Source organism: Aquarana catesbeiana, linkage group LG06, assembly GCF_042186555.1.
Source record: "Aquarana catesbeiana isolate 2022-GZ linkage group LG06, ASM4218655v1, whole genome shotgun sequence".
Classification (NCBI taxonomy): domain Eukaryota; kingdom Metazoa; phylum Chordata; class Amphibia; order Anura; family Ranidae; genus Aquarana; species Aquarana catesbeiana.
The window spans coordinates 94,093,448-94,104,648 of NC_133329.1; the positions used below are offsets into that span (position 1 = coordinate 94,093,448).

General features: G+C 41.4%; 1 protein-coding gene across 1 annotated transcript in view; it reads right to left on the bottom strand.

Annotated features, from left to right (window-relative positions):
* RPL3L (ribosomal protein L3 like) overlaps window positions 1-3,390 on the bottom strand; it is a 32,641-nt gene extending 29,251 nt beyond the window's left edge. The window contains exon 1 of the mRNA XM_073636452.1: window positions 3,255-3,390. Coding sequence (XP_073492553.1) covers window positions 3,255-3,257 — 3 coding nt within the window. The 5' untranslated portion in view covers window positions 3,258-3,390. The remainder of the gene's footprint in view (window positions 1-3,254) is intronic.
* Between the last annotated feature and the right edge of the window lie 7,811 nt (window positions 3,391-11,201).

Below are 11,201 nucleotides of genomic sequence, written 5' to 3' on the forward strand. Positions count from 1 at the left end.
CGTAATATCCTTTCTGATATTTGACATTTTTTGAGATAAAAAATATCTCTCTTAAACAGCAAACCAACCCCCTGAAGAAGACCATAATGGTCGAAACGCATCGGGGCATCATCACTACAGACCATGACATGATATGTGATGCTGTAATTTTGTTTTTGTGTTTGCATTTCTGCAATGTGGAATGTTTTTGTTATCCCCTAACCAGAGTCTATATATTTCTAACGGCAACATGCCATTGACCTTCATACATTTCTAAATAAAATATTTTTATATAATCAAATTTGTTTGTATTGCTGCTTTAAAGCTCCCTGGGGGGATTTTTCCCATATCACAGTATAGGCACTTTTATTTTTAGATATATCTATCCCTGCAAAAGGGCCGGCCTGAGGTGATCTAGCAGGACTTCATTTTCGGACTAAAGTTTCACTTGAAGTGTATGGAGCCTGATTCTAAATGATCTAAACTCCCAGCATAAAACATATACAGTATGTGGAGTCCAATGATAAGGGGAAATAAAGGGTTCCTCTGTACGGGGTTCCTCTGTACGGGGTTCCTCTGTACGGGGTTCCTCTATAAGGGGTTCCTCTGTACGGGGTTCCTCTGTACGGGGTTCCTCTATAAGGGGTTCCTCTGTACGGGGTTCCTCTGTACGGGGTTCCTCTATAAGGGGTTCCTCTGTACGGGGTTCCTCTGTACGGGGTTCCTCTGTACGGGGTTCCTCTATAAGGGGTTCCTCTGTACGGGGTTCCTCTGTACGGAGTTCCTCTATAAGGGGTTCCTCTGTACGGGGTTCCTCTGTACGGGGTTCCTCTATAAGGGGTTCCTCTGTACAGGGTTCCTCTGTACGGGGTTCCTCTATAAGGGGTTCCTCTGTACAGGGTTCCTCTATACGGTGTTCCTCTATACGGGGTTCCTCAGCAGGCTTTGATTGATGTTGTAGGCAACAGATGGCTGGACAACTTTCACATAAAGTGTCCACGTTCTCTCGAGCTTTCTAGTAATGACACCGAGCTCCGCACAGAGTACTAGTGAATGCGTAAACTGAACCACCTGCTTCCTTGAAGTCACCGTCCTGCAGAAATACCATCTGATATGTATACTGCCTGCACATGACCCGCCAAGGAGCACGTAAACTCTGGGCCCCTCATACCAACCAAGTGCTTTCTTTTAAGATAGAATCAATCTGTCATCTTATGTTTCCTCTGACTTTTCACACCATTTATTCAAGCCAACAATTTTTTCTGATACAAGAATCAAAGAAAATCCAAACTAAATCTAAAAACTAAACTAAAATTCTAGATTATGCTAAAGAATCACTTCATTAAATTGAATTGTATTTTTGGGGGGTTTTTTTTGCTTAGTTACAAACAAGTATGTACATTCCATACCTGGCTGATCCCTGTGAAAATAGCGAACCACTGTAATAGCCACTGCTACTATAATGATTCCTGTCCTGTCTTCCGGATCCCCGTGCCAAGCTGCTGCTCTGCTACAAAGTGAACACAGAAGGGGCCCTCTCTTGGCATGGCAGCTTTCAGAGAACACCTTGCATTTTTCTCGATGAACACAAAACATTCTCTGATTGAACGAGGTGCAGATTGTGATGTCACTACTTATTCCTCTCCTAGTCTGAGCTCTGTTGTAAAGTCCAGATTCAGTCCCTTACACTGCCTGCATTTAACCTCTTCAGGTCTGCCCCATAGCAGTCTCTGGCTCTTCCAGGTAGAGCACACGCATGCACGCCTCCGGGGGCTCGCTCCTGCTGTGATCAAACACAGCGGAAGCCCAGCGGCGGGTACCGTGGACTTGATGCCCGCCGACACCAGCCGATTGTTCAGTACACAGGCAGAACAGTGATCTGCCTATGGAAACAAAGCAGATTCCCATTCTGTCAGTAGGGGAGGCATGGATCCTGTGTTCCTGGAAAGCAGGGACATGGGTCAATGCCTTCCCCTAGTAAAAGCACCTCCCCCACCAAACACAAAATCACTAGCTAGGCACACAGTTAACTTCGATCGCCCCTGATGTTAACCCCTGTCACTAGTACAGTGACAGTGCATATTTTTTAGCACTGATCACTGTAATAATGTCACTGGTCCCCAAAAAGTGTCAGTTAGTGTCCAAATTGTCTGTCGCAATATCGCAGTCCTGCTAAAAGTCGCTGATTTCCACCATTACTAGTAAAAAAATAAAAATAAATCCCATTGTTGTAGATACTATAACTTTTACTATAAGGCAAACCAATCAATTCACGCTTATTTTATATTTTATATTTTATATATGTATATTTTTTTTTACCAAAAATATGTAGCAGAATATATATTGACCTAAATTGATGAAAAAAAAATAAAAAACACAGAGGTGATCAAATACCACCACATGAAAGCTCTATTTGTTGGAAAAAAAGGACATACATTTTATTTGGGTACAGCGTTGCACAACCACGCAATTGTTAGTTAAAGTAACTGAGTGCTATATCGCAAAAAAAAAAATTGCCTGGTCATGAAGGGAGGTAAACATTCCAGAGCTCTGAGGAAGGGACATGACCCCCGAAACGCGTCAGTTTCCAACCATTTGTTCCTAGGACAAAGTGCGTTGAGTTCCAGCTGGAGCAGATCTGTGTTGCATGTGAGTATCCATTTGTCGATGTGGAAAAAATTTAAATTATCTATGGTAATGCACAAATTGGTTGCGCCCTCCCGTATCTTTTTTTGCTGTGTTATTTGTATCTTTTTATGTCCGGCCGCAATTCAGCTTTAAATAAATTACAGGGGTGAGAACTAGCAGTAACCCTTTCATAGCCAATCACAGAAAAGAACCATGGCTACTACATTCCCCATCATATCCTTACCTGGCATACATAGAATGCATTTGTTTGCAGTTTTTAATATAAAATAAAAACCCCACATAATAAAAAAAGAAAATTGGATGGGCAATTTTCTTTTTTCAACATGACTAAATATGTAACAATGTAAAAATGCAATTTCACATGCAAGAAATGAGGAATTCTATTGAGCTTTTAGCTGTTATTAAAAGAACTTCACCTGAGTTTGCTCTGGGAAAATCGCAGACAGTTGTCAGCGGTGGGCACAGAAGGTAAACCCCTTCAAGCACAGACTAGATCAACCACTTATAAAGCAAAAGACTTCATCTGGCACAAATGTACAGCTACAAGAGGCAGACTTGGACCCACTTATCCCCTCTATGTTCTATGCTTCAGACTAAAATGAATTTCCAGAGGCAGACATACAGACCATAGGACTTGTCCCCGAGCTGGTCACTGCAGGAAAGAGGTTAGTGCCAAGAGCTGATCCAAACTTGATACTTAAGAATTTGGAGGCACAAATTTAGCCCTCCTATGCTTCTATATCCATGTTGGAGCGTGGAGGGGGTGTTGGGAAGGTGTGATATTAATCAGACCGTCCTATGACTGGGGGGGGGGGGGCAGCTGTCAGACTTGATTTACACTCCAGGGGATGGTAACCCAGAAAAGTTGGCGCCGTTCACACAGAAGCATCCATTGTACAGGATCAGTTGTCATCTTATCACCTAGTTCAATGGAGGAATCAGCTGTCTTCTCAATGATTTCTGTGTTCCAGTGCTGCAGGTTTAAAGGAAAGCTATAATTTATTTTCAGTAAGTGCATATTGTGAGATGTACATATGGCTAAATGTCATGTCTGAGGTGACTTTTACTTGCTGACTAGTTTATATTTTAATAATTGTAGTTTGCATACACTTAGGAGTAGTATTTATTTAAAAAATGCATAGCAATTTGCCCAGTGAAAGCACATGTACATTCATTCTGTGCAAATAATTCAAATAGTGAATGTTATTAGCTATTTCCTGTGCTATTTTGAATGTTTTTCATTGATTTAAAATGGAAAATACCACATCTGCACACTAGATGGCGCTATATCTTATAGGAGTTTTCATATGATATTTAGCACCATCTAGTGGCCAAATGCAGAATTGTCCATTTAAAAATCGATGAAAATATGTTTGAACAGAACAAATTTACATTCACTTTCACTGGTCCATTTGCTATGCAAATTTTTATATGAATACTCCCCCTTAAATGAATGCCCTCATTAGTGCCCAATTATATGTCAGGAAATGTGATTAGCACACACTCAAATATGCAATCAATTCTCACTAAAGTGCAAATATAGGATATGAATAATAAAGTGTGATGTAGTGCAAAACTATGCAAATAAACCCCTGAGAAGTATGATCGCCCATACACCATAAAATCTAAATCTCTATTGAACTGCAGTGCAGTATATAGTGCAAACATTAAAGTGCAAATTAAGGTGCATAAAAGTTCATATGGGAAGAAATTCATAACATCAAGAAATGTCCATAAAGTATCAAAAAGCAGTGCGTCGCTGTATAAGACGGGCAACCAAACACCAGCCACTTACCAAAAATGGTTGACCATCGAAATGAAATGGTCGAACAACGCTCTATATAGGCTCCAGCACCGCTCCATTATTCACTGTTATTAACTGATGACCTGTAGGGGTAATTAAAAATGCATAGCAATTTGCCCAGTGAAAGTGTATGTACATTCATTCTGTGCAAATGGAGCAAAAAAATGAATGTTATTAGCTATTTCCTGTGCTATTTCAAATGTTTTTCATTGATTTAAAATGGAAAATACAACGCTAGATGGCGCTATGCCTTATAGAAGTTTTCATTTGATATTTATCACCATCTAGTGGCCAAATGCAGAATTGTCCATTTAAATCAATGAAAAATATTTGAACAGCACAGGGAATAACTTTCTTTTGCACCCAATTCGCACAGAACAAATTTACATGCACTTTCACTGGGCAAAATTGCTAGGTACATTTTTTATAAATAAACCCCTTAAAATATTGCCCCCTTTAGTGCCCAAGTATATGTCAGGAAAAGTGATTAGCACACATAATTTAGCAAAACATAAAAAATTAAAAAAAAAAGAACAAATGAATGCAGCTTTTTATTCATGAATACAACATTAAATGTCATTTTTAACATACAAGTATCAGAATTTGACTTAGTATCAACTTCTTGCAGGCCCTGTACAGCAGAGCTGAGACTGGGAGAGGGAAGGGCAGCAATTTGTTTAGCTACAGTGTTCATATGCTAACAAGTGGAATGCTAATAAGTGCAGAGAGAACCTGTCACAACAAATCGGATCACATAGCGGACTTTTGGTTGCTCATGTAATAAAATATAAATTTTAATTTAAAAAAAATTGAGAGCTACCCCCACATTTATGAGGAAAGTAAACACATATGTGGAAGGGAGGGGGTCTACATCTGAAAAAGCTGACTGCACTACGCATGTTACATATCACTGTGCACATGAACAAGAGCAATCATTTTAGGCCCATTATTCATGGTTATAAAATCAAAGAATTCCACACATAGGCAATGTTATGCTTACCAGGTAAAGCAGCCAACGTGTAAATTTATTCTGCCAAATACAAACAAAAAAAAGTGTGGCGCTAAATAAAAAAAAAAAGAAAAAGAAATAATAAATTATCTAATTTCACCTCATTTATAAATATCAAAACATGCTAAATGGACCAATCCAATATCAATATCCACTCTCAATATGCAGTCTCACTAAAGTGCAAATATGGAATTTGAATAATAAAGTGTGATGTAGTGCAAGACTGTGCAAATAAAGCGCAGAGAGAAGAATAATCACCCATACACCATACAATCAAAATCTCTATCCAATTAAAGTGCAAATGAAGGTGCATATAATTCGTTCCCTAAAGTTCCCAGTGCCCATTTATCTGTATCTCTGGCAGTCAACAATAAATTAATCCACCTTTATATGCTACATCAAACATACTTGACACAGGTCAGACTGCACGCAATGCACTGTATACCTACCTCTGCCTGCACTAGGTGCACCTGCCCGCATGCGGATTTCGCACAGGTTATGTGGCTCTGTCCAGTTATAGTGAGATACTGGCAACAGGTGACGGAGATATTGCCTGTGGTCTTTTTAATTCCTGTTCCATGTACCCCACTGGTGTGTCTGCTGGGGGTCCTCGACGAGGAGCAATGGCCAAGACATATTAAGACCATGCTACTGGAGACATTATTTATGGCCCGTAAAGCTGTAGCACTAAAATATACGTTGTCAAACTTGCAGTAACGCACTGGACTGTACGGCATTAAACTTGCAGTGACTCACTGAAATATACTGCGTTAATCATGCAGTAACGCACAATGTACTGCGTTAAACGGCACTTAATGCACTGCAATGTATGGCGTTAAACTTGCAGTAACGCACTGAACTTTACAGCGTTAAACGTAAGATAACGAACTGAAATATACTGCGCTAGGCGTGCACTAACGCACAGAAATGTACTGTGTTAAACGGCACGTAACGCACTGAAATAAACAGCATTAAATTTGCAGTAATGCACTAAACTGTACTGCGTTAAACAGAAGATAACGCACTGAAATATACGGTGTTAAACTTGCAGTAATGCACTGAACTGTACTGCGTTAAACGTACTGTATCCAGCCCACACCTTCATCCATACATAAATAACTTTGGTTAGTAAATCAGGTATTACCCTATGAAAAACTAATTTTTGAACACAAGTGTTGTCAGACTAAGTATAATAAAGTGTGGGATGCTTGGTGTTCTTCTGCCCTTACTGTAACTAACATGTACCAATATCACTAAAAGTTTTGAGAAATAGCTATTAATACTTTTGTGTTTCTTTGGTGTTTTCTATAACATGTGCATCGGGATCAATATGGTGAGAAATGCAATGTACTTGTAAAGACATAGAAATGTTTGCACCGTAAGATGTACTGTACTGTTTTGTACGCTCATGTTGAGCACATTTGATAACTGGCATTGTCATGTACCTTTTTTAATAAATAGAGTTTAAAAAAAAATAGCCACTGATTACTGTATAAATGTCCCTGGCAGGTAAGGGGTTACCACTAGGGGGCAATCAAGGGGTTAAGTGTTCCCTAGGGAGGTGTTTATAACTGTGGGGGGGAAGGGACTGACTGGGAGTACAGAGAGATCGCTGTTCCTAATCACTAGGAACAGCAGATCACTTTCTACTTCCCTGACAGAACGGGGATCTGCCTGTTTACATTGACAGATCCCTGTTCTGGCTCTCTGAGGAGCGATCGCGGGTCGCCGGCAGACATCGTGGCCGCCGGCCACGCGCATCGGCTCCAGCGTTGCGCCGCAGGCGTGTCTCCTATAGCCCTTAAAGCGGCCGACATACAGCTATGGCGATTCGCCCAGGGGAGCCAAAATGCCACCGTATAACGACCACGGCTGGTCGGCAAGTAGTTAATCGGTTTGTGTGAAAGTTATAGCGTCTAAAAACTATGCTATACATACTGGAATTTACACCTGCTATGCTGCTAATACTGGTAATGGCGGTAATCAGCGATTTTTATATTGGGACTGTGACAGTGTGGCGACAATCTGGTGCTAACAGACCCTTGTTGGGAGGTACAGTACACTAACTGACACTGACATCAAATAATGACACTTATCAGTGATCAGTGCTAATACTATACACTGTCACTGTACTAATGACACTGGCTGGGAAGGGGCTAACATCTAAGGGCAATCAAGGTGTTAACTGTGTTCTAAACAAGTATAATGTGTGTAATATGTGCTGCTCTTACTAACAGATCTTGCTGTTTTTTTCTTTCTGCAAAGAAACAGCCAGATCGATGCTCTGTGTACAGAGCCCTGTGTGTTTGTACACACAGGACTCTGTGCTGTGATTGGACACAGCCAATCAGCGGGTCTCAGTCATAAATCTTTGACCGGGACCTGCTGACAAAATTGCACTTTGTCCAGCCACAGCACGGGTCAGTGAGGGGGGGGGCACGTATGCGCACCCCAAACCTGGAAGCATGCCCGCAATGCCGCAATGTTTATTTATGTTGCTGAGCCTGCAGCTGCCGCTCTGTCACAATAGATCTGCTGACCAAGCAGCAAGTGGTAAAAGCAACGCCTATTGAAATTTGTACCAAAGTTTGTTGCCTGTTCATGAATGCATGCGATTTTGAAGGCTTGGCATGTTCGGTATCTATTTACTCTTCGCAACTTCATCTTTTGTATTTTACTAAAAATATTGGGTAATGCATTTCTTTTTGTGTCCTAAAATTAGCTTTAGTGTACTTTTAGGGAAATTTTGCACTTCATTAACTGCTGCACTAATATCGTGTGACAAAAAATTTGAACTACCATTATTTTATTTTCCAGGGTGCCTGCTTTCAGAAAATATAATCAAGTTTCGGGGGTATTAAAAGGGTTGTAAACCCTCATGGTTTTTTACCTTAATGCATTCTATGTGAAAAACCTCCTGTCATGTACCAGCCCCCCCCCCCTCCCCCTTATACTTACCTGAACCCGGTCTCAGGCTGGGAACGAGCACACCAGCTCTAGCTGGTGTCTCCTGTCCTGATTGGATAGATTGATAGCAGCGCAGCCATTGGCTCTCGCTGCTGTCAATCAAGTCCAATGACGTGGGCACTGAGGGGCGGGGCCGAGTCTGGCTTTCTGTGTCTATGGATTCAAAAGCTGGACTCGGTGCATGGTCACATGGTAACCCCCAAGGAGAGCGCTTCTCCTAGGTGGTTTCCTGATGCGGGGAGGAGCGTTGTTGGAGGACCCCAGAAGACGATGATCGGGGCCATTTTGTGCAAAACGAACTGCACAGTGGAGGTAAGTATGACATGTTTGTTATTTAAAAAAAAAAAAAAACACACACACGAGGGTTTAGTAACCCTTTTAATCTTCAGCCCTAAAACACGAGTGCAAAAAAAAAAAAAAAGAACAAACAAACAAAACAGCTCGAGCAGTGAAAGAGTTGAAGCCTAAATCTAAACCCAAATCCAATAATGTAATATATTGAAGCTTATATGTCCTTAGATGTGCATTGCATTGGATTATTTTTTTCCTTTATTTTGTTTGTCTGTCCTAAGGTGACAACACTCAGTCTGGAAGGATCAGAGCAATTCTTACATTTCTGCTATGGACCAGTTAATTCTCCAATAAATTCTATCAATAGATAGATAGATAGATAGATAGATAGATAGATAGATAGATAGATAGATAGATAGATAGATAGATAGATAGATAGATAGATAGATAGATAGATAGATAGAGATATCTATCTATCTATATATAGATATATCTATATATATCTATATCTATATCTATATTGTTTTTTTAAGGATAAACAAGCATTTATTTTCCTGTTTTGTAGATAAACAGTAAAATTGTATTCCTTAATTTGGCCTTTGGCCAATCATGGCTCCCACAGCAGAGCGCGTTGTGATTGGCCAAAGCATGCAGGTCAGGTGCATACTTTGGCCAATCAGCGGCCGCCAATGCACTGCGATCTTGCAGTGCATTCACGGTCTCGCCGTTTATTATGGGGCGTTCCGCGGGCACTTAAATTTCCCACGAACGCCCCATAATGTTCTAATTTTGGCGAACACCCGATGTTCGAGTCGAACTTACGTTCCACTTGAACATCAGGCTCATCCCTAAAAATAAGTATTTGATCCCCAAGCAACACATGACTTAGTCCTTGGTGGGGAAACCCTTGTTGGCAATCACAGAGGTCAGGCGTTTCTTGTAGTTAGTGATCAGGTTTGCACACATCTCAGGAGGGATTTTCACTCTTTACAGATCTTCTCTAAATCCTTAAAGGGGAAATCATTTAAAATACACATATGATAAAAAAAAATGATAGACCCTTTATTTCTTTGTAAGTGGGAAAACTTACAAAATCTGCAGGGGATCAAATAATTATTTTCTCCACTGTATTATTAAATAGCGGGATGAAAACTTCATAGAAATCAGTCAGGAAACACATTTTATTTCTCCCGTCTTTTCGGACTACAACACCAAATGCCTTTAAAGCTGAAGTTTAATCTGCTTGTATTTTGCCTTCCTTGGCTCCTCATTTCCCTCGCCTCGTCGACATGCTAATATATATTTTTTTATAAAATGAAACCTTTCTGTTTTTATTGCACATCCTATTTTAGACCCAGTGACGTCATCACTGGGTCTCTTTGCTTCTCTAAGCAATGCAGGCAGATTGCGGTTAGTGGGAGGGGCCAGCACAGTACTGTGCATAGCTTTCTAATACATCACAGCACTCTGCCTCAGTACTCCTTTCAAGAGCTCTAAGCTTGGGCTGGAGGAGCTATGCAAATGTGAAACTACCTTAATTGGAGGGTGTCAGTTTGGTGAGGTGGGCATTGCTAGGCATGCTGTAATTACACGCAGACAGGTTACATGATTTAAAGAAAAAAATGAAATCCAGTGAATGAAGGGGTGGGGGCAGGGGGTGGGACGATGACAGTGAGGCTGGGGAGGAAAGGGCTATATGATGCTGGATGTTCTCCACCCAGGAAATCAGGTGGGCTCTGTGTGGTTTGCTGCAGCTTCCAATGCACTTGCAATTTTGATTGTGTCCCTGTTTTCTTCCAGACTAACCATATCCCCTGCCTGTTTTCCCATCTGCAGCAGTGATAGCTGGGATCTGATTGGTCGCTGTGGGTAATTCTGACAGTACTTCTTTGGGACACTTGAAACAGGCAGCCCCCCCCCCCCAATGAAAGTTTAAAACGGAAACGGGAAGCCTTCGTCGATTCCCGAGTTGTATCCAATGACGACACGGCCAGAAATAGGAGAGCCATATGAAGTGGCAACAGGTGCTGACATGAAAATAACTGCATAATAAACAGCGGAGGCTGACGGCGAATCCCAGTGCAGAGGGGACCACAGCTCAACTCCGGGCACAAAATCTTACATTGATATTTAGATATTCCGCATTAACCACAAAGGATAAAAATCTACATTGTGAGCACCAAATATCTTTGCAAACCCAGAAATAAAAGATGTAAAAGTAGCAGTGACATCATCACTGGGCTCTACATAGCGTGTGCAGGGAGCAGAGCTGTGGGAGGGGCCCAGAAGGCTCCACCCACTACAGGCTGCCTGCAGAAAACTACAGGAGGGAGCGGAGACAAGACCAGTCACCTTGCATAAGGAGAGAGAGCAGAGCTGTGGGCGGAACTTATCAGGCTCCACCCACTAAGGGTGCCTGCAGAAAACTACAGGAAGGGGCGGAGACAAGACCGTCACCCTGCACAGAAGAGAGAGCAAAGATGTGGGTGGAACTTAGCAGGC